The sequence below is a fragment of the Eptesicus fuscus genome, chromosome 11 (genome assembly GCF_027574615.1).
Source record: "Eptesicus fuscus isolate TK198812 chromosome 11, DD_ASM_mEF_20220401, whole genome shotgun sequence".
Classification (NCBI taxonomy): Eukaryota; Metazoa; Chordata; class Mammalia; order Chiroptera; family Vespertilionidae; genus Eptesicus; species Eptesicus fuscus.
In genome coordinates, this window is record NC_072483.1 from 30,023,677 (window position 1) to 30,047,724 (window position 24,048).

The 24,048-nt window shown below is 46.6% G+C and overlaps 2 protein-coding genes across 2 annotated transcripts in view; both read left to right on the top strand.

Moving 5' to 3' along the window:
- The window catches only part of EPC2 (enhancer of polycomb homolog 2), a 526,369-nt gene that overhangs the window by 265,665 nt on the left and 236,656 nt on the right, over positions 1 to 24,048 (top strand). The gene's annotated exons all lie outside the window — the stretch shown is intronic.
- The window catches only part of KIF5C (kinesin family member 5C), a 137,393-nt gene that overhangs the window by 76,683 nt on the left and 36,662 nt on the right, over positions 1 to 24,048 (top strand). Inside the window, exons 8-11 of the mRNA XM_054723487.1 lie at positions 2,964 to 3,088; positions 6,235 to 6,339; positions 6,709 to 6,857; positions 16,094 to 16,242. Coding sequence (XP_054579462.1) covers positions 2,964 to 3,088; positions 6,235 to 6,339; positions 6,709 to 6,857; positions 16,094 to 16,242 — 528 coding nt within the window. The remainder of the gene's footprint in view (positions 1 to 2,963; positions 3,089 to 6,234; positions 6,340 to 6,708; positions 6,858 to 16,093; positions 16,243 to 24,048) is intronic.

Below are 24,048 nucleotides of genomic sequence, written 5' to 3' on the forward strand. Positions count from 1 at the left end.
TTGATCATCTCTGCAACACACAATATAGCTGCCCCCATGTGGTCAAAGATCCTGCCCCCATGTGGACACAAGATGGCCACCACAAGATGGCCAGCAGGAGAGGGCAGTTGGGAGGCACCCGGCCTGCAAGGGAGGGCAGTTGAGAAGGACCAGGCCTGCAAGGGAGGGAAGTTGGAGGTGATCAAACCTGCAGGAGAGGGCAGTTAGGGGTGACCAGGCCGGCAGAGGAGGGAAGTTGGGGGCAAACAGGCTGGCAGCAGAGTGGTTAGGGGGTGATCAGGCTGGCAGGCAGAAGCGGTTAGGGGCAATCAGGAAGGCAGGCAGACAAGCAGTTGGGAGCCAGCAGTCCTGGATTGTGAGAGGGATCCCATATTGGCGAGGGTACAGGCTGGGCTGAGGGACAACCCCCCCCTCCGTGCACGAATTTCATGCACCGGGCCTCTAGTGGATGTATAAATACCTGTCCAAGTTTCTGCTTTCTGTTCTTTTGGGTATATACCCAGAAGTAGAATTGCTGAATCATATGGTAATTCTATTTTTAAGGTTTTAAGAAACTGCCATACTGTTCCGTATAGCAGCTGCATCATTTGCATTCATATCAACAGTATACAAGAGTTTCAGTTTCTCCACATCCTTGGTAACACTTACTATTTTCTGTTTGTTTGTTTTTGGTTTGCTTTAGTAGCCATCCTAATGGATGTGAAATGGTATCTCATTGTGGTTTTGATTAGTGATGTTGAGTATTTTTTCATTTGGTTATTGGCCATTTGTACATGTTTGGAGAAAATGTCTATTCAAGTCCTTTGCCCATTTTTAATTGGGTTGTTTATTTTTTGTTGTTGTTGATTTGTAGGAGTATTTTTATACATTGTGACTATCAATCCCTTATCAGATATATGATTTACAAGTTTTTTTTTCTCATTCTGTGGGTTGCCTTTTTACTCCATTGATAGTGTCCTTTGATGCATAAAAATTTAAAAAATATATATTTTTATTGATTTCAGAGAGGAAGGGAGAGGGAGAGATAGAAACGTCAGTGATGAGAGAGAATCACTGATCGGCTGCCTCCTGCATGCCCCCTATGGGGGATTGAGCCCGAAACCCAGGCATGTGCCCTTCACCAGAATTGATCCCAGGACCCTTCAGTCCGTAGGCCCATGCTCCATCCACTGAGCCAAACCAGCTAGGGTGATGCATAAAAGTTTTTAATTTTGATGAAGTCCAATTTATTTTTTTCTCTTGTTGCTTGCGTTTTTGTTGTCATTCCAAGAAATTATTGCCTATCCAGTGTCATGAAGCATTCCCCTATGTTTTCTTCTAAGGGTTTATAGTTTTAGCTTTTACATTTGGGTCCTTGATCCTTTCTGACTTAATTTTTTTGTGTGACCCAAGGTAAGAGTCCAACTTCTTCTTCTTCTTCTTTTTTTTTTATTGTGGATATTCAGTTTTCCCGGCACCATTTGGTAAAGAGATTGTACTTTCCCCACTGAATGATCTTGACACTCTTGTTGAAAATTATTTGACTGTATTATGTGAGGGTTTATTTCTGGGCTCTCTGTTGCATTGGTTTATATGTCTGTCTTTATGCCAGCACCATACTGTTTTGATTACTGTAGTTTTGTAGTAAGTTTTGAAATCAGTAAGTGAGAGACCTCCAACTCTGTTCCTTTTCAAGATTGTTTTGGCTCTTGGGGTACCTTGAGATTCCATATGAATTAGGATAGACCTTTCTGTTTCTATAAAAAGCATCATTGATCCCAGCTGGCATGGCTCAGAGGTTGAGTGTTGACCTAGAAACCAAGAGGGCATGGTTTGATTTCTGGTCAGGTCTTGATCCCCCAGTGGGGGCATGCAGGAGGCAGCTGATCAATGATTGTCTTTCATCGCCGATGTTTCTAACTCTCTCCCCCCCTCCTTTCCTCTCTGAAATCAACAAAAATAAATTTATATAAAAAAAGAAAAGCATCATTGAGATTTTGATAGAGATTACATTGAATCTGAAGATCACTTTTTATAGTATTGACAACTTATCATTCCAGTAAAGTGGTTTTTAAATTTATTAAATCTTCTAATCCATGAACACAAATGTCTTTTCATTTTTTTGTCTTCTTTAATTTCTTTAGCAACATTTTGTATTTTTCAGTGTACAAGTCTTTTGCTTCCTTGGTTATTTATTCCTAAGTATCTTTTTTTTAATTACTATTTTAAATAGAATTATTTTCTCAATGTCGTTTTTGGAATGTTCATTGTTAGTATGTAGAAATCCTGCTAGTTTGTTGCATTTATTCTAACATTTCTTTGTGTGTGGAACCCTCAGGGTTTTTTTCATATAGTGTGGTGAGGTGGATTTAAGAAATGGTTGTGAGTAGGGGTTGAGTAAGACAGTCACTGGGGTCTCTGCCTGCCTGGTGAACAGAGACCAGGGAACAAAAATATTTTTATTTCCAGTACTCAGTCCTAATGCAGCATATTTAATCTTTGCACCTAGCATGGGTTATAGAAGAGGGGTATGTTTTAATCCATAATACTTCCTAAAGAAAGTTTATGGCATTACTGGTAAGGCGGCACTACACGCACGAGGAAGATGGAGTACGTCAGGGACTGATCATGATGATGAAGGCTGAGGAGTTCAAGTGAGGCAGGGAAGGAGGCTCTGAGCTCCTCCAGGAGCGGGTCAGCTAGTGTGGGTGCTGGCGGTGGGTCTCTCGGCAGGAGCGGGCAATCTGTTATCTTAAATCATCGGCTAAGATTTTAGATTAATTTCTTTGCCACTTAAAGGTATTTAAAATCTTTCATTTCTGGAATGAGCATTGCTTTTAAGAAGAAACGGTGATCTCAATTTTTAAAATTGGCTTGACTTTAAGAAATGGAGCTATTAGATGATTTGTTGTGCTTTTCAGACGAGAGGCTGGCTACCTAAATGTATGTGTTCTTTGTAGAGCAGTAACTATTTTCCTTTTTAGACATGAATGAACACAGCTCTAGAAGTCACAGTATCTTCCTGATTAATATTAAACAAGAGAATGTAGAGACCGAGAAAAAACTCAGTGGGAAGCTTTATCTGGTTGATTTGGCCGGGAGCGAAAAGGTAATTGGTTCTTTATTTGTATCAGCTATAATCTCCCCCTGTTATTTGCTTCACTGTGCAATGGTATAATTTTTATGCCTTTCTATTTCCTGGTTTTAAAGAGCTTTTAAAGTTTCTGATGTTGTGCCAAGATGTTATTAAATTTAACCTTTGCTTCCCTGCTCCTCGTTCCTGGTCCTGAAGTCCCTGTTCACGTCGTGGGGTGTTTTGAATGCCAACTCTGATTTATGCCTAATGGGCTCTGAAGATGACATTAGGCAAGTGTTGGGGTGAACTTAGCTTGGCAGTGAGCATTTGCACATCTGCCTTTGCCAAGCCCTTCTGAGAAGAGGGAAGCGCTCCGTGTTGTTCCAGACGCAGATAGGCCAGGGAAGGGCGTTGCGTCGGGATGTGGCGGTCCTGCCTCGGCAGGTGTGTTGCTGATGGAAGATCGGGAGTCTGGGGCTCCCCCCGCTTCCCTGCTTCTCTCTGCAGGCGTGTGGAGACGGTAATTCACATGGGCAGCCTCGCTTCTTCCTTCAGGCTATGGGGCTACGAGCCCCAGCCCTTCTCTGGTTTTGTCAGGGCTCTGGTTAGGCATCTGTATCCTGTCCCATGCTCTCCCAGGCCCTGGCTGAGGCCATACTCCAGACTGAATAAGCTTCCAGAACCTTCTACCTGCCCCCACCAGCCTCACTTCCATGGCGGCTCCAGACTCTCCTGCTGCCACACCCTGGCTTGGGGACTCTGCCCTCCTTGGGGGACACCACGTGACCTGTCCCTCATCACTGCCATTGTGCTCACGGTCCCCAATCAGGGCTGGCCCCGGAGCTCAGTCAGTCTCCTGGACTGTGTCATTGATCCCCACTTAACTGCACCCCACTACTGAGGGGCCAGACGCCACATTATGGCCACTAATATCCCTGTAGGTGATGGCTACTTGCATTGTTCTCATGTATGCACATGTAAAGCCGTGAGCAGAAAGTCACCTGGATTTTCTTGGTTGGAAATCTAAAATTTTATTGGCATGGGTTTGTAACTTTAAACAGACCCTCCAGAATGGGAATGCAGAGCAGCATTGCTTAGTTCCAAACTGACCATCGGCAGTCAGGATCCACTTTGTTGCCACACCAACTGTATGGGTCCCCACAAGGAGTCCAGTCCCCCTTCGCTCTTCCCAAGCTGGTCCCCTTCCCCTTTGGAGCATAGGGATGAGTACTCAGGGCCAAGTACTGTCCTCTGCACAGGGCCGCGGTTCGTGCTGATGATATTTACGAGACATTTGAGAGCCGTGGTCCCACGCCGTTCCTCCTGCTCACGCCTGTTTTCCTTCGCCCTAGATGCCTCTACACGGATGTGTCAGTGTGATCTAGTGGAACAGAACTCCGAGCTTTACTCCCTGATTCCTCTAAGTGGTCTTCTTCCCTTAGGCTGGTGATTGCACTTCCCTGGATCATAAATTTCCCTCGTCTGGAAGAGGAGGGAGTTGTACCTGTCCTGCATATTTCATGGAGTTAAGGCGCTTCAATATGAAAGCATCTTAAACAACGCCATGTGAATAGACTGTATTGTTTGTGGCCCATCAGGTGTATTAGTTCTCTATCTGTAAGCCGGGGTGCCCACACACACAATTCCCAGAGAGATGAGAATCTATCCTGTTTGAAAAAATCTACCCCTGGACATGCATTCATCTCTGTGGTTAGGAGTTTCTCCTTTATACATAATTGAAACCCGTCTTTGTGCAGTTAAAAATTATTTCCCACTTTTCTCTCTGTAGACAGCAGCTGCTGACCCGGCACCGTCCGTCCAGTCAGCAGAGCTATGAATCATGTTGAGTTCCCCTTTTTTCTAGCATCTGTGAACTGCTCTCTCCCGGCAGCAAATGCTGTAAATACTAAATTACCAGCAATAACACAGCAGAGGAGGAACTGTGTGCGCTCCCTCTGGCTGCAGAGGGAAAAAGACAACTTCTCGATGTAATATACATTTTCTTGACTCTTCATACCTAAACTAAACATGTTGATGACACAGTAGCCATTTTTGTAAAGAGCTCTAGTGGAGTGTTTCCAAGATGCTGACTATTTTCAAGTCCACCAGAGTTTGGAAGGCGGGAAGCGTGCTGCCTGGGGGTTTGTCCCCTGTGCTTGTCCCTCTTCCTGGTCTCGCATGGCCCAAGTATCGCGCTGCCCCGGCCAGTGTATTCCATCCAAGTGCAATAATACAAGCTGCACCTTTTTTTTGGACTTCTGCTGGCCTGTTTTAATTCCTGTATGTAAACGTGATTTTTCAGAAGTTGATTTTAAACTTTTTCCATGCTCTTCATCTAAACTATTAATTTTAATTAAAGTTGTGTTAATGACTAAAAAAAAAATAGTGTTTTTCCTTATTTTAAAATTTTATTGATTTTTTTTTAGACAGAGGAAGGAGGAGAGAGAGAGTGAAAGGGAGAGAGAGAAACATCAATGTGAGAGAGACACATTAGTCGGTTGCCTCTTGCACACATCATGACCAGGGATGGAACCCACAACCTGGGTATGTGTCCTGACCGGGAATCGAACCTGCCACCTTTTGGTGTATGGGAGGACTCTCCAACCAACTGAGCCACACTGGTCAGGACAGTTTTTTATTTTCTTTTGGATAATTGTACCTTCCTTCCTTGCTATGGTTCAGTGAGGAAGGAACAGAGAGAGTCTGGACAGCCATCCCCACCATCCCTTGTCCTTTGCCTGAAGTTGGAGCTCATGGTTTACACATTCCCAACATGTCCATTCACTGTGGCCCAGACAGCGTTTGCTCCTCCAGCTCCCCCCGGAGTGGAGGCTGCGGCTCAGTGTCCCAGGGCCCGGCCTTTTCCCAGTGACAGCACTTTAGAGCCTGCTTTTCCTGGATGATGTCCCCGGGGAAGCATCCGCAGCTCCACACTGGAGGCTTTCCAGCCATTCCCCTAAAGCTAATCGAGAGGAAAATGACAAGCGAGAGAGCAAATCCCCAGCCTCTGGCACAAGGGAAGGTTTTTATCAGTGTGATCCTTACTTACTTTTCCTTCGCCTTGTATTTCAGGAGCCAGGAGGATTCACCGCCCCTGCCTGCCCCTTTGCCCTCCTGTGAATTGGAATTTTCTACTGTGCTTTCCTGTCCTGTGCAGCTCACTGCTCTCTCTCTCATAGGTCAGCAAAACTGGTGCCGAGGGAGCTGTTCTCGACGAAGCTAAAAATATCAATAAGTCTTTGTCTGCTCTTGGAAACGTGATCTCTGCCTTGGCAGAAGGGACAGTAAGTGATCCTGGCCCCATCTATTAAATGATATTATGAGAAGTCGCCTTTTTGGGTCTGTGTGCTCTTTGCCACACACTCTAAAGATTTGCTTGTTTTGGTTTGGAAGGGACAGAGGGAATCTTGGTTGAGGACACCTTGCTTGCTGGGGGATCTGGTCCATTAAAATGTGTGAATGGAAATGCTAATTTCCTGTGACCCAGGTCCCAGAATGGGCATGCTAAACTTTGGCAAGATCCAAAGACCAGGCAACACATTCTTATTTCACACGTGTTTCTAAGCCCAGTGTCCTCAAAACTAACTTGCTTGCCTCTGTGTTTTTTCTTTGAATGGGCTGTCACAACCAATACTTTTTCTTTTCCTAAATAGAAAACACATGTGCCGTATCGGGACAGCAAGATGACTCGGATTCTTCAGGACTCTCTGGGTGGGAACTGTAGAACTACTATTGTGATTTGCTGTTCTCCTTCTGTCTTCAATGAAGCTGAGACCAAATCTACATTGATGTTTGGACAAAGGTGGGTGTGGTCTTGCTACTCCTGCTGGGACCTGGATTACAGGAGGGGCAAGGGGCTAGTGTCGGAGAGGAAATAGAGAGAAGGGGGCAAGTAGCTTGTTACTGAATTGCATCTAACAGGTGATCTGTAAACTTGGGGCATCACTTATTGAAGCCAAAGGAAAAATCATGTTTTAAAACAATGGGCAGGAATATGCCAATCAAAGGTATGATGTTAAAAAACAACACTCAGACTTACGATAGATGTGATTGTTGGTAATTCAGTGGAGTGTTGCTTTTGTTCTTCTTGGAATTAAGTCTGAATCCCAGGCTCTGGCCAGGTAGTTCAGTTTGTTAGAGCATCATCCTGATATGCCAAGGTTGTTGTGGTTTGATCTTCAGTAAGGGCACATATAAGAAGCAATCACTGAATGCATAAATAAGTGGAACAACAAAAATCCATCTTCCCCCCCCTTCTCTCTCTCCTCCTGCCCCTTCCTCTCTTTAAAATCAAGAATAAAAAGAAAAAAATCTGCCTCTCAGGTTCACAGGTTTTCAAAGGTATACAACTCACGATTGGTAACTAACTACCTTTAACTCCAATATTTGAAATTCATTGCAGAGGTGCTGATAGCACACCAGAAACTTAGATGAATGTAGAGTAGTTGCATAAGTATTAAAATGGGGGAAGGAAGCCTCGTACTAACCCTGGGGTAGAAGGTAAGAATATATATTGAGGAAAGGGCAAAACAGCAGCCACCTTCTCGCCTTCAAAATGCCCATGTGAGATTTCCTAGATGTCTGGGCAATGGTAATAGGCAGGCAGCAGAGACACCTCAGTAACCCTGAAACAACGTTCACGTGTGTGGATTAGTTCATACCATCCTTTCCTTTCTTGCCCGCCCCTAGGCCTAACCTGCAGTCATGGTCCCTCCGTTCTAGGTGTTAGCCCCATCCTCCCAGCCGGTGACCTCAGGTGCTAGTTCCCAGAATGCTTGGATGCTATGGATTTGGGTGATCTGAGCATCTTTAGTGCTCAGTGGGCTGAGCTTGGACCTCCGGTTGGGAGATGTGAATTCCACTGCTGTCATTCCCTTTAATTCGGAACACTTGTGTGATCTTTAGACTAGTGACCAGCTCCCCGTGGGCTTTAGCTGCTTCATTTGTAGATGGCTGTACAGAGCACCCCCTCTACCTTCCTCCCGGGAGTACGTTGTTTAGTTATACTCAAGAAGTAGTTTAAGATCCCTAGAGAAAGGACAGATGGGGGTGGGCATTCTGTATGGGGAATTGTGGCTTGTTTAAACTGCATTAAACCCCAGTCATTTCCTGAGCCCTCAACAGAACATAGAATTACACAGTCATGGCACCTGTTGGATGTCTAAATAAATAATAATTACACTGAAATGTTGTAGAACTAATATATCTTTTAAACTGGGTGTGGGTCCTTTACTTCCTCTCAGATCACTTCCTTGATTAGCCAAATGCTTAGCTCACTGGATGGCAGAAGGATGGCACCTTCTTTTATAAATGAGTATTTGCTATGGGCAACATAGAATGCTATGCTGATCACCCTGCCTGCCCTGCTCCCCCAGCTTCTTAAACTTAGTAACAGTTTCCTCTGAAGACATGTGTGAGCAAACCAGCATCAACTGCATTTAGAAAGGAAACATCTCTACAAAAATTCTTACCGGCAGAGCAAAAATCACTGAGCCTTTGCAAGCCAGAGTCGTGCTAGGGCATTGCGCTGTCTCTCTCAAGGTTGCTGCTGTCAGTGGGCACCTTTAGCTGTCTATAGGAAGAGTTTAAGGAACAAGTCCAAATGGTTAGTTTTCTTCTGATCTTAGTGAGATAGTCATTATCATAGTCATCATCACCGGCACTTTTTATTAGGGCCTAGTCATGCCAGGCATGTCAACATCCTCCTAGAAATTTTACTAGGTACGCGGAAATTGAGGCTGAGGTTCAGAGCCATTAGGTACGGTGCCTGAGACCACACAGCTGGTAAATGACTAAAGATGTCGGATATCATAGGGTGGAGACTGTATTATTTGACTCGTAGCTTCTTACATCCAGGGTGCTGATCAGGAACCTTGATGAGCATGGGCCCCTGAGATCAGTGACTCCAGGTTTGAAGCTAAGTTCTGCTATGACCCATTCTCTCTCCTCTCTCTCCCTCTCTCTCTCTCTCTCTCTCTCTCTCTCTCCCTCTCTCTCTCTCTCTCTCCTCTCTCTCTCCCTCCCTCCCTCCTCTGTTAGCCTCGCCTGTAGGAAGAACTGTAATAACACCCAGTTCTGAGAATTGTTGGGAGGATTAGATGAGTTGCTTCCGGTTTTACTTAGCACAGGGCTGGCATGTAATCGGCATTCAGTGATCTCAAGTTCTCCTTTCCATCCGTCTTAAACCGTCTGTGACAATTGGATGCGCTGAGGCTTGGGAAAGGCATGGTAATGTACGGGGTAGGACTATAATATGACGGACAGGACCAAATGATGTGGAATTAGAATTAAGTTTCAAGAATGAATTGATTAAGTAAATACTGCTGATAATTTGGGATTCCAGGCATGCGAATTATATTTTCAAATGAAATAGGTTGGCCTCTAGTCTTTTGTCAGGGTCATCTGGATACTGAGCTCCATGAGGGCAGGGACTAGGTTTATGACTGACCTCAGTTGTCCCAACAAGAGCCCAGCACCAGTAGCACACACTAGGTGGTCAGTGAATAGGTGTTTATCAAATGAATGAACAGATGAATTTAATTTGGACTGTGTAGGATTCATAGAACATAAGGGCACTTGCTGAACTGTGACACCATTGTGTCCAAAAGTTTGGCTGTGTTTAGATCTGGTTTGTTTTCCAGCCTATAATTAGAAATGTATGAGGTTTTGTTCCATGCCCTCTGTCTCCGAGTTGCTTAATGGATTCTTCAAGGACATCTAACTTCTCTGTGGGGCCACTACCTGCTTTATTGTTAAATATATGCATTGAACCCAATTACACAGCAGACACGAGTCTGAACATCGGATTAGACATGGCATCTGATAGCTAATGAGATTAAGCACTTTGAACTCAGACAAGACTGCCGGGCACATCTCAAATTCAGTGTAACGAGTGTTCATTATATTCTTGTTGCAGGGATGGCCAAACCTTAGGGCAGCATGAGATGCCACAGTTATTCCTACGCAGTCTTTCAAGGACAGGAAGAAAGTCCATGTTTGTTGCTAGGCTATACTGTATTGATGCTCTGAAGAAAGCAATAGTATATCCTTTGAAGCAGTAGGAACATGGTACGGTCCACAGGGGCCCGAGGGCAGCCTACCAAGTCAGCACTCGCCAAGATTCTAGATTAGGTCCTGGAATTTAAAGGGGAAAATTCCCTATGTCTGTCTCCTGCTTTCAGTGAGGAAGCCTGGCTCCTATATGGTCAGGCCTGTCCCTTTCAGTCCCAGAACGCCCAGCATTGTGCTAGTTAAGCAGTAGAAGCCCTTCTCTGTGTCCTCAAAGAGCTTTGAATTTAGTGGAGGAGGCAGCATGTGAATTTCCAGACAGCAGAGTGTCAAAAAGCTGGGCTGTACGGGGAAGCTGAGCGTTCCTGCTAGAGGGATAGGACACTCAAATTAGAGCCCTCCCATTGATCTTTTATTCTTCTGGCTCCCAGCCTTTTATTTTTCAGTCTTCAATTACTCTTCCCACGTACTTTTATAGCACTATTCGAAAAGGATATTTATAAGTTTTAGGAGTATGAGCTGAGAGGGAAAAAGGAGACATATGTAGTCCTTTAAACAATAAAGAATAAAATAAAAAAAAGAAGTATGAGCTGAAATCACCCAATTATCTGGGAAGCCTATTTAATGGACCTTGATTTGGGGTGGTAATGAGGGAAAAGGGAGCCCTGAGGGGACAGGCCAATCAGTTTAGAGAATTAGCACATCTTTGGCACCAAGAGTTTTGATTGATCCAGTATGAATAATTTAAGGGTTTATTTGTATGTGGAATGTGGAAGAATTGATAATTTAGGGAAAGTAATATTCTTTCTTCTTTTCCTAATGTGTTCTTTGTTGTTAATTGCATGCTCAGTTTAGTGGCAGCTGGATCAGGCAGAGCAAAAGCCTGAGTGGGGTGCATGCAAAATTCATGTCACCAGAGAGTGATAGCAGGTTCCCTGCAGGGCTGGAGCGAGCACTTTGGCCAATGCAGACACTTGAATACACTTTTGACATAAAATGAAAAAGACCCAAATCACCCCCTGCTGGGGGCCCTATTGCTGAAGCACCATTAGGGTTAATTACAGCTCTTGAAGGGACAGATACTATGGATGACAAGTTTGAGTGGAGACCAGATTCTCATCCAGGTTTGTCATTTCTTAATGTTTCTTGGAGACTAGAGCTTTTCAGAAGATAAAAGTTAAAGCTTTTAATTTCTCCTTCCCTACGTCCCCCACTTACAAGCAGGGAAATGGCCTTACCAGGAAATGGGAAGGCAACTTGTAGCAGTCACGTTTCCAGAAGAAGGTTAGGAGTTTTATCTGGGAACTAGGATTCAGAACAAACTGAAAGGTGTGACAGTTTTATGTGTCAACCTGGCTAGGCTGTAGTAGCCGATTATTTAATCAAACACTAATCTAGGTGCTGCTATGAAGGTATTTTGTAGATGTGGTTAACATCTACTACCATCAGTTGACTTAGTAAAAGCACATTAGAAATCTTGCCATTTGTGACTACATGGATGGACCTTGATGGTTTTAAGTCAGACAAAAATTAACAAAAATCATATGAGTTCACTTATATGTGAAATATAAAACAAAAACAAAACAAACGAATAAACAACAAAAAATAATAAAAAACAAACAGGCAGATAAAAGATGGGTGGTTATCGGTAAGGGGGCTGGAGGGAGGTTGAAATGGTAAAGGGAGTCAGCTGTGTGGTAACGGGTGGAGGCATTTGCTGTGGTGAGCACAGTACAGTGTGTACCGGTGTAGAATTATAATGTTGCATGCCTGAAACTTAAATAATGCTGTAAAACTATCTTACCTCAATTTAAAAAAACCCTCAAAAAAAAGTAAAGCACATTACCCTCCATGACACACCAATCATTCGAAAGCCTTAAGGACAAAAATGGGAGTTTCTCAGAGAAGTTCTGCCCTGAGACTGCAGCATCCATTTCTGCCTGCGCATCCAGTCTCCTGGCCTGCCCTATGGCTCCCAGACTTGCCAGTCCCACAATCATGTGAGCCCAGTTCTTTAGATAAGTAAATAAGTGTAAGAAATGTAAGCTATAGCTTATATATCATAGGGTATATGATATGTATATGATATCTATCTATCTATCTATCTACCTACCTACCCATCATCTCTCTCCATATCTTGTCCTGTTGGTTCTGTTTTTGTTGAGAACCCTGACTGATAGAGAAGGCTGCTTCACCACCCTCTCCCACCCCACAGTGGGAGGATCTCCGTCTCTCTCATCCATGCGGGCACACCATTCACAGTGCAGAATCACACATTACAGATGTGCCCTGTGCATTGCCGGTGTGGGCTTGTCTGGAGCTCCTTGTGCAAACGCCAGCACTGTCCTGCACATCTGGAGCGGGAAGGAGAACGCTGAGAACCAGAGGACAGGAAAGTGCCCAGAACAAACGTCTTGCTGGCTCTTCCACGCAGGACAAGATGCTTAGAAGAAGCTCCAATGATACATAGTCAGTAATTATTTAGGACTGACTAGGGCCAGAAAGTACGAGTATCGGCAATTTTTGAGGAATTAGGTGGAGATTGGATTAATCAGGACGCAGAGGAATGTGAACCAAGTGGTTCTAGGACTTACCTTCCTCGACAGGGTTGATTCAAGTGCCCAACTATGAGGATGCCTATAGAGGGTCGTCGTGTACGGGGACTTAACCTCGCTGGTGGAAGTGGACACGGTCAGCAGTCTTAGAAGCCTGGCCATATGCTTCCGAACATGTGAACCACAAATCCAGTGAGAGAGGGACCCAGAGGTGCTGGCACGGAAACAACAGCGCTGCTCAAGGGCAGGGCGGCGAGGTCTCCCTCCTCCTGTTCCTTAGAGATCACGTCGGCAGAGTCCTCTTCTGGCTTCACTGTCTCCGTGTGGGGGTCTGGGTGGCAGATGTTCTGTGACCTCTGCCCTGCCTGCTGTGCTTGGCCTTCCTTCTCCAAAGGTGGTTAACATTCATTAGCTTTGAGGTCTTTTAAAAATGGGGTCCTAGTTCCCTCCCTACCGGGAGAAGATATTTGGGCAAACCTAGATTATCTATTCAGTGGTGGTTCTGAAACATGTTGAAACAAAGAAAATGACAGAACAGATCTCTGATCATTATACTTTCAAGAATTGGCTCATTTGTGCTAAGTCTTGCTGTTCGGTTATAAACCTGAGATTAATGAAGGTTCTTTTCCTGAGTGGCTTTTGGTAGGAGTTGACTCAGTGTCTGCTGTGGTTATAACTGTGGAGCAGGCATTTATTTGTGCATCTTGGAGCCTCTGGCTGAAACCTGAGGGCTTTGGAAATGAATGCCTAGGAAACTGTTGTGCTCCTTTGTGAGTGATCAGGTCACGTTGGATTAATCAAATGTCACAGTGAGACTGACCCATTGACGCATAAAGGGCATTAATTTCTTGCCTCTTTCCATGCAGGGTCACTTTGGGTGGCTGTGTCCCCAGACTAAAGACTGTCACTGCTTCCAGTGGGCAGCCTGCTTCTCTTAGCTCCCTCCCGCTGGGTCCCCTCAGCCCAAGGATGGTAATGGCTCCCCATAACTAATGTGGGGTATGCATCATCTCTCATTATTTCCCAACACTCTCCCCAGACCTTTGTTAAACTCGTCTCAAATCATGCAGTATTAGTGGGCCATCAGATTCTTACCAGGACCTTGACTACTACAGGAGTGGAAGAAAAATAACTTAAAGGAACTTAGAAAAGGAAGACCAGTGACACCAGGGATAGCCCTGCTGGGTCTGCTCACAGACACCCCCTTTCTGGCTGGACCTGCCTGAGTGTGGCTGAGAGGCTCTCCTCCTCTCGCTCTAGTGTCATTAGAAATCCTCAAGAGAATCTTTGCGATTTAAAAAGTAAGATTGGTAGCCTCACAGAGCACCCTTCAATGTCCGCAAGCATTTTCAGCCACAGGTTACTTTTCGCCTTCTGACTCACTAAGTGGATAATGGGTAATGGATGCTGCGGTGTGTGTGCTCGTGTCTGAGGAACATCCACGGCACCGCCTGGGGGTGTTAGAGGGCTGGTGAGAGTGCCGGCCGGGCACAGACTTAACGTAGTAACACAACTGCTGCTGTTTGAAAGATCAGTTGAATCATGACTGGGGACCACAGCCTCAAGCTCAGTGAATGCAAGAGAGAATGATACTAATTCTTAAGTGGAGTCTTCCATTGAAATTGCTTAACTCCTCTTCTGACAGTTGGGTTATTTAGTTGTCTGCTGAAGGAATTAATCTTTGGAATGACATCGGTAGCGCTGGTGAGCACAGCTGAATTTCCTTCACGGAAATAGAAATCCTGTCCAAAATGTCATTTGATGACAACAGTAATTAACCTGAATCACATCAGCTCGTGCCAGCAAGTGTGACAGTACAAGAACCAGTGGGAGTTTAAAATAAAAAAGGCAATAGCAAATAAAACAGGATATCACATACTTTTAAATGTAGTTTTTACCTTCTTAAAAAGTGAGTAACAAGTGGGATTCTGCATGGACAATTTACTTTTTGACTAGACATGTCTGCTTATGTGGTCACTTATTTTTTATTTATTTTTTTTACTAGAGGTCCGATGCATGGAATTCATGCAAGAGGAGGCTTCCCTCGCAGAGGGAGGCCCCGCCCACCCGCTGCAGCCCGCCAGTTGGTGGCCTAGGCCTCCCTCTTCGGGGCGATCGTGGGGCGATAGCTGGGCCCCCGACCAATTGCATCACACTCACCTTGTCTGGCCTGGTGCCCGTGGGTGTCATAGTATGGTCCCAGGTGGTTGTCCGGATGGCCGTTCCGCTGTTCGGCCGTTTGATCGATTTGTATATTACGCTTTTATTATATAGGATTGATTTCAGAGAGGAAGGAGAGGGAGAGAAAGAGAAACATCAATGATGAGAGAGACTCATCGATCAGCTGCCTCCCGCACACCCCTTACTGGGGATCAAGCCAGCAACCTGGACATGTGCCTTGACTGGGATGCCACCCATGACCTCCTGGTTCATGGGTCAACACTCATCCACTGAGCCACACCAGCCGGCTTTATGTGTTCATTTCTACATGTAGCTAGTTGTCATATTTGTTTATTTGTTTATTTATTTTTTAGTATAGGCTAGTGCTGCCATTGCCTTTGCTCTCACCAGTTGCTCCCTTGAGTTATTGCCCAAACATCTGTGGCGTCTTCCCCCCACCCCGACCCCAGCCATATGTCCTAGGAGGTCTCTATATTAGGAATGGAAAATTGGTGGCTTTTAGACATGTTTGTTAGTCTCACACATTATTTTGAAAAATTGTTACAAACTGAGAGACACAAATAAAAGTCTTTATTTCTGACTTTGAAAAATGGGATGACCTGGGAATAGTGGCCCTCCATTCCTCTGTGGCAACAATTGGCTGTGATGGGGGCATGTGCCCCGCAGGGAGCCGTGGTTTCACCTGGCCACCGTGCTCGGTGAGTGACCTGACTGGCCCCGGAGGTGTGTGTGGACATGTGTTCAGCACATCAGGGGTGGCTCCAGGTAGTGTGAGGAAGAGAAAGAGTTTGTGTTATTTCGGTCTGTATATTATTCGAAGAGAAAGTGCAAGCTCTAAGAGGCGAGAGGCCTTGTCTCATTTGTCTTGGTATATGCCATGTTTCATACATGTTAATTGAATTGGAAGGAAGCTCTACTTAGGAAGCGGAATCTGGAAGTGGTATGAAGGTGTTTAAAGGAGAATATTGACTATTTGAAAAAGGCTTTCACCATAAGTCAGGGCTGAGAACACAGATCAAGATGGAGACAGGGAATAGAGAAAGGTGACCCTGAGAGACAATTCGAATGAAAATCCACTGGATTTAGAGATTGACAGGAGGCAATGAGGAGAAGGAAAAGGTGCTTTGGAGCCTGAGGAGTAAGCAGTGCCATTAACACAGCCAGGTAAAGGGTGGTAGGTGAGCGCCGCAGGGTCCCCCCTGCTCCCCAGTCCCAGTCTCTTGCCGTGAAAGGAATATGATTAGGCTAATGCTGATGGCTGTGCTTAGTCTTTCCCTTCTGTTTCTAACCCCAGGGCTAAGACCATCAAGAACACAGTCTCTGTGAACCTGGAGCTGACAGCTGAAGAATGGAAGAAGAAATATGAGAAAGAGAAAGAGAAAAACAAGACTCTGAAGAATGTTATCCAGCATCTGGAGGTGGAGCTAAACAGGTGGAGAAACGGTGAGGAGCCGAGAGGCAGAGCGAGGCACAAGAGTGTGCTGCTCTTCCCACGCAGTTGGCCTCCCGGGCACTTGGGAGAGAGCGATGATGGGGAGCTTGGTCCTGTCTTACAGCAACATGTGTAACTGGCAGATGTTTTCTCGTTCCCAGCAGAGTTCCCCACCCCACCCTGTCACTTGGCTGATGTGCGTTCTTAGGGCGGGCAAGTGACTGTTTGCAAGGTTGCCTTAATCTGTTTCCAATGAGATGCCCCTCTGTCTGTGACTCTAATTCACCCACTGGAAGCCATGTCTGAGGGTCAGAGGGCAGCGCCTGAGACTTTGTGGCTCAGATTGCTTTCGTTAATGAAAGCTGTCCTTCTCGCCTATGCGAGTTCTAGAATTGATTTGAGGTTAAAGTCGCCTCTGGTAAATATTTGCTTTTTTTCTTTGTCCTTTTCCCCCATTTCATTTTCATGCTCTGCCTCTTCAGAGCCAGAAATAGAAGGCTCCTGAAAGCTTGGCGCTAAAATGGAGTCTTAAAGGCTTGTTTCGTGACTCGTTTTTCTTTTCCTCAAAACATTCTCTTTGGTTTGTTCTGCTGGAAGAAAATATCTCAGGCAGCTGACGTGCATGGGTGGGTGGGTTGTGGGTGAGGCGTTGAAGAGGGGTTTTCAGATCTAACTGCAGACAGATTACTTCCACTGAGATTTTAGCATTGTGATGGAAGTTCAAAGGTAGAAGTGTATCATTTTTTTTAACTGCGATAAGGCAGGTGGGTGTGTGTGGGGACAGTGGGTAGTTGGATGTTTGCTGCTGTGTTCCGTGTGTGTTCGGTGCTGCGTCAGACCTCAGTGTGTGACTCAGCGTGGGGGCTGTCGTGCAGGTTCGCGAGGTGACCGGCCTGTTGGTCACTGCAAAGTCAGCGGCAGGTCGTCTTGCGATGATATGCCACTGCTTTTTGCTAGGGAGGGTGGGGTGTCCATGAGCTTCTGTTCAATTGAAAAGCAAAGCAGGATTCAAGAGCGGTTCAAGAAATGACCCAGTAGCCTAAATAACACGATTCTTTCTTTTTGGGAGATTTCCTAGCTGCACACGCGTTTTGAAAGCTGCTAGAATAATTGAATAATTCAGCACCTGGGCTGCTGGATGCTTCCTTGTGATTTGGCAGGAGCAGGAGAGTGGGAGGGATGCTTGGCAGAGCCGGGAGCGGCCACATGAAATTTGGTTCTATTTCTGGGATGCTCTTGGGTCAGTTCTCTGCTGGGCGACTGGGACTTCATAAAGCTTTTGGTACAGGGAGGGAGACTGGCCTCGGAAATACTGTGGCGTGGGCAACTAACTTGTTTTTTCTGTTCTTTCCTGTCCCTTGCCAAGCTCTAACCTTTCAGTTTCCCACCCCTCAGTCAGCCTGTCCTCTGGGTCTGCCCGCTGCCCTGCTTACATGACCTGCCTCGTGCCTTGTGCGCTCTGCCCCTGCTCTTGGACTTTGCATGTGGCATCATTTTAACTGTTTGTTCCACTACCCTGTGGGTCCGCTCAGAAATTTACTGTTGTCCGTGCTCTGTAGGGTGAGATCCTGCGTATGCCCTTAATTTCCATAATTTGGGGAAACGGACGTCTGACTGATTTCTGGCACATGGTGGACTTTTATAAATGTATGTCAGGTAAACATAACGCAGTGCCGGAGATGAAAGCTGAGCAGTCAGACACGTCTCTGCCTTCACGAGCTTACAGTCTGAAGGGGGAGGAGATTCCAGCCAGAATCGGTAAACGTGTGGTGGTTGGTAGTCCATGCCAAAAGGGAAGGTGTAAGCTGCTAAAAGTTATCACAACAAAAGGCCAAGAAGTCAGTGAAGATGGCCCCCAATAAGCAACATAGGGAATCAGATCCAAGAGAGACAGAGCAGTAAGCCAGGTGCAAGGAGGTGCAGGTGGAAGTTGGGGTGAAGGTGGAGGCAGCCCGGTGACAGTGTCCCTGGGGGTGGGGCAGGAAGGCCAGTGTGGAAAACTAAGGTGGGAGCACTGGCTTGAGCTGGGCGGGAGGGGTCGGCAGGCCTGTCCTGTGCAGAGCGGGGCGGCTCTTGTTCGGGATGTTGGTCATTATCTTGGAAGCAGCGAGAAGCCATTCAAGGATATTAAGCTGCAGATCATAGGGTAAGATTAGCCTTTTGAAGATCCATTGATTGTGTTGGAGAATGGACTGGAGAGGGTGGGAGGAGGGCCAGGAACCAGGGTGGTTGTCCAGGGGGGAGATTTCGATAGCTGAACGGAGAGACGGCATTGGAAAGAGAGAGGCATTTGGGAGGTGCAATCACACAGCTTGGCGAAGAGTGGCTATGGAAAGAGCAGGCCAAGTCTCTGGCTTGCTGAGTTTGGTGGAGGGCAGAACCGTGCACTGAGACAAGAGAAGAGCCAGGCTGGAGACCAGGGAGAGGAGTAGGGGACTGCGGGTGCCTGTGGAACATGCCGGGTTAAAATACCAAGTAAGCAGTCAGGTCCGAGGGCCCGGAGCTGAGAGGAGCTACCTGAACTAGGGGAGAAATTGGAGTGTCATCCATCTCCAGGAAGTAACTGAAGGTCCCCTGTGCGCTGGAGCGAGGGGAGAGGGAAGAAGAGCAGCGGGAGGTAGTCTTGCGAGACTCCTGCCTCCTGTTACCATGGAATCCCTGAGTGGCTGTGGTGGGGGAAGGGAGCTCTGCAGAGCTCTCCTATCTGCCAGAGCTCACACGGCATTTTAACGGCGATTTTTCTGAAAGCGAAAGTTCTTGAATGTAGACAACCAACTCTAATAATATAAATTCCAGGCTGGTGGAGTAGTCCCTTGTCCAGCTGTGAGTGAAGGGCTATCTCAAGGATTAACTACATCACACATGCAGCGAACCCCCAGGCTTGTTGTTCCAGTCCTAGGCTGGTGTGTAATCCTCAGGTGGCCCTTGTGGTTTTGACAGGTTGAAAGACTCGCCCGAGGTGACTCTGTCCCTGGGAGAGCTGGGATCCGAGCAGAGGAGCTTGACTCCTAAGTTCATCCCCCTCCCACTGTGGGTGCAGCCTGCACTCGGTCCTCGAGGTTCGTGTCTGAGCCAGCTGGATGGACCTGCCAGAAAGGAAGGGACTTCCTGGTGTCCCGGGCACCAGCTCTAACGCCTCGTCACCTTGAGGGCATGGCTGGTTTGAGTCAACGAGGGAACTGGGATTTTGAAAGTGGAATGCCTTCATTTAACACACACATTGGTTCTAAACTTGTGGGAGCAGCCACCGAGTTCACCTCATCGATTCCTGGTACTGACATTTCCGCATTATGGTCTGAACAAGTTACCAGAGCAATGTCAGTAGCATGCGCCCTTCCCCGGAGAAGAGATTTCTTTCCTTGCGTGGTGTGTTTATAATTTAAAGGATTGGCTGCCCTGCTGTCCTCCAGCTGTGGGACAGTGAGAGAGATGGAGCGTAGCAGAAAAGAGTGTGCGTGTGTGTGCGCGTGCGTGTGCTTTTTCTGTGGAATGAGGTAGGAACACAAAGGAGCAGGAAAGGTAAAATACTGTGATGCCCCAACAGCAAAGCGGGTCCAGGCAGATAATGGAAGTAAGTGAAGGGAGGAAGTAAGTTAGCAGCAATGGGACTGTGCAGTCACTCAGAGGTTGAGAAATACTGTCCTGTTACTGCCTATAGGCTGTCCCCGCCGCCCCCAGCCTTACCCCCTCCAGCCCCTCATAGCTGAATGGGCCACTTCAGAACGCAAGCCTGGCAGTCAGTTTCTCCTCTGGGCAGCGGAGAACAAGGATTCTCCGAATATGGCCTGTAATTGCATATGTATTTACGGCACCAGGCCTGAGTCATTTCTGCCATTGCCATCAAGGCAAATGGTGCAGGGCATGTGCACAGTGGCTTAAGGGGAGGATACGCCCTGTTTTTATAAAGAAGGAAGGGGCAAAGCCACCCACTCCCCCGGTGTCATTCCCCACTGTGCCGGTGCGGGTCCTTGGGGTGCACCTGGGGGCTTACACAGAAAGACAACGCATTCGAAGGCTCTGAATGACCCCAGAACCAAAACAACAGCCCAGGAACCAGCCTCCGATGGTGAAGCTGGGGCTGCTGCGGAGACACAGGCAGCGGGGGAAAACCGACGGGTTCATAGAGGGGTGCACGGGAGTGAATCCCCGGGGATGTCGTCTCCTCCTTGCATTCTGTGATTCAGACCCAGGGGCCCAAGAGAGAAGGAGCTAGAGCACGTGGTGCTGTGCTTGCCTGGGGAGGGGAGACACGTCCTGATGGCTGTCTGACCCGGGCCGCCCGCCCGCCTTGGAGGCTCCTTCCTCAGCAGGAAGCTGAGGCGCCGTTATGAGAATGGGTGAGAGGCTGAAAAACAACGCACGTCCACCACTATCTGCTAGTGACATCTTGTGGGCTGAAATCTAGTGACAGTCTTCGTCGCATCTGGAGGCTCTGGTGGCAACTTTAGCCGCATGGGAATTTGTTCAGCCTCCTTGCGTAAGGACAGATAGATAGAGTGGGCAGCTGTCAGAAATAAGATTTTTCCCCCAGTTCTTGTTGTTTATTGATCATATGTATGGGAAGGACTCGAACAATCCTAGAAATGGGGATAGATTTAGATAGTTGGGTTCAGAGTGAATTTTGGCTCCCACTCCCCCAACCCATCAAGAAGACCACATAGGATGGGTGGGGGGCGGGGGAGGTTGAAGGACTGGGCACGTGATGCTCAGAAAGGTGGGGTGGATCTATAGCTCTTCCATTGAGAGCACTGCCAGGTTAGTTGTCACACAGGCCTTCTTCTCAGATACGTCTTTGAATCTTGCCATTTGAAAAATGATAATTTAGGGGCTTATGCCAGAAAAAGAGGCCCTGAAATCCAGGTGTCACAGAGCTGGGAAATGACCTGACAAGGTGACATAACTGCAGTGTCTCTTGAATAAAATATAATATTAAACAACAGAGCAGACGTAGACCTCCCCATCTGCTGACATCATGCAAAAATCATGTCATCACAGGCTGAGAAGGCATGGAACAATCGGCAGTCTCCTGAGCAGATTTCTCCAGGTTTAAAACCGGCCAGGCTTGGCTCCCTAACGAGCTAAATCCGTAACCTTGGGTCTGACTGGGACTTTGGGAAACTGTGCGGCCCCCATGGTTGGAACACAATTAGCATTAACTATGAGGAAGGTGCCGGTCCCCTTCCTGGGTTCCTGATTACCGCAGTGGATGCTCAGGAGTTAGCATTTCACTCGAGAGGTCTGCTTTGTTAGGCCCTCTTGCTTCTTTTGGGCACAAGCAAACACTGACAGAAACCCTGCCCACCAGGAGAATGGTGCGGCCAATCGAGGAGTCCGGACTGTAAAGGGGGTGCAGAGTCCTGGGTGACCAGCTTATTAGCAGATTTCTCTAGAAGGGATTAGAGAATGTCTTAAGCTGCTTACAATGTTTTTAGGAACTAGGGTAAAAGATGCTATTTGCGTGCAAAATAATCCCATAAAGGAATGATTTTTTTTTTAAACCTCACATTTATATAATGATATCTTGTGGCTAGCTGCTCTTACCTGTCTGTCAACTTAAAGATTTCCTTCCTCCTTTCTATATCAAAGTTTCGTTGATATGGAAATGACCTACCACTAGGTCTGCCACTGGCCCAGATTAATTGGTCTTAAAAGAACACAGCCCCTCTGCAGGTCTCTGTGGTTTCCGGGAGAAGCTGGGAGGACCAGCACGCCCTGCCCTGGAGTGCAGTTACCTTCCTGTGTCCTTACAGGCTTCAGGGACTCGACCTATGAAAAGGACAACTAGCTCATTGCCATTTCACGTGTGAAATTTTAATGAATTACTGGCAGTGTAATGGTTCTCTCTCTCTCTCTCTCTCTCTCTCTCTCTCTCTCTCTCTCTCTCTCTCTCTCTCTCATAAACACAAGATCAAAAAGCCTGTTTTGGAGTTTTTTAAATAATAGCCCTAACAAGAATTTTTGATTACTCTGTTATTCTTGTTTATTGCAATTGATGGATTTCTCCTTTTTGTAGAAATATTACCTGTGCCCTCTGGGGTTTTCATTTTATAATTAAAATGCTCTGCAAACCTCATAGGTATGCTCCAAGTCAGTGCTCTGTGTACACACAAATCTTGTTAGTCCTTAAAGGTAATTACAGCTGACAATAGGAAATGCCAGAGTGCTTCTTTAAAGAGGGAAGGGTTAGGGGGAGGGGGAGGGGAGCTGTCATTCTAAAAAATCAGGTGCTTTACAATATTACACGCTCTTTCCCTGTAGACAGGTATGAAGCCTCAGGGGATAAAGTGAGAGAAATTTGCTTTTAATGCAAAGAAGGAGAATAAAAATAAAATAGATGGCTAATCTTCATTTGGTAATCCTTTTCTGTTCTCCCGTCACCAGATTTTAGGGCCTTATTTCTCGGGGTTTGTTCGCAGCTGTCTTCCTGTTACAATCAGTTACTCCTTAATCACCTCTTGGGGGCTTCTGGGGAGAGCCGGTCTGCAGTGCAGGGGATCTTCTCAATTACGGCGGTGAGATTGCCATGGAGACAGACTGCCTCGTGTCAGGCCGTGCACAGAGTTGGGAATTTATAATCCCCAGACGTGTTTGTGAGCCGGACAGTGTAGTTACCAGGGACGCTTCTGGAAGTCATTTCCTCGGCCCTTTGAAGGGCAGTGGTGCTGGGAACACCAGCCCCGGGTCCTCTCTGGGCAGGGGCTGTGCTCTCCACCGGTGCCTGCTGCTTTTGTTCCTGCGTGCTGCTTTGTTCTTGGCCCGATCGCCTGCTGCAAAAAATAATCCCGACTGCCTGACCTTTAGAAGGGCTCCTGTGTAGATGCGGCTTTGTGGGGGACGTGTTGATGCTTCGATTCAGAGAATTTGTCAAGAGAAACCAGAAAATCTGCTGTAGGTTTCAAATGTGTCTTAATAATAACAATGAAAGTAAACCTGAAAGAGGCTTGCATAGATATATTGCATTTTAATGTTGGAAATGAGCTCTAACCACAAAAGTATTGTGACGAGCCCAGAAACACTAATCTCAGAATAACTAAAAATAGTAATTTATCTGCAAAGCCTAAAAGAGTTGACAATTTGTCAGGGAGAGGAGGGGTTAAGAGATGGACTTTAAACGATAAGATCTTTTGTGTTGTACAGATACTATTTTAATTAATCTTTAGAACAGTGCTGTATTAGAGGCATTATCATTTCCTCTCCTTTGTAAAAAGCAAGCCAGGTTAAGCAGGCGGTGGGCCTGTGATTAATTAGCCTGTGAAAGGAGCAGTGTGGCTCAGTGTCCCGCCAGGCGCTGGAAACATTGATGCAGTCGGCTGATGACTTTCAGGGACCTGGTGTCAGCGTGGCCGAGCTTGGACCTCTCCCGCCTGGGACAGCCTGGCACTTGGTGGTGTTCTGATGCCTCAGAGGGAGACGGGAGCAGCTCCAGGGGGGTGAAACCTGTGGCTTTGGTTGGAGCAGGTGATTGCTGCTAGGTTGTGGGGTTTCCTTCCTGGCTCCTGCCTGCCCCGAGGAGGTGAAACGCGCACAGGGCAGCTCCTTAGCGCACACCAGCCTTCTGAGAGCACTGCCGCTATGGCCATTTGGAACCAAAGAGCACAGGGATATGTCTCTTCCGGATATTTTTGTATCTCACTTCTGGACTTGGGGCGAGTTGGCCTGTGGGTACTATGACCAACATCCGACTGGTTTGTGGTCTAGCACAGTTAAGAATTCACCATCATGTTTAAACTGGAAGATCAAATTCCTACTGCTCTAGGTTGCCATGTTCACAAATTTCATAAGCTGGAACTGAAGAATTAGAGATACAGTCAAGAGCC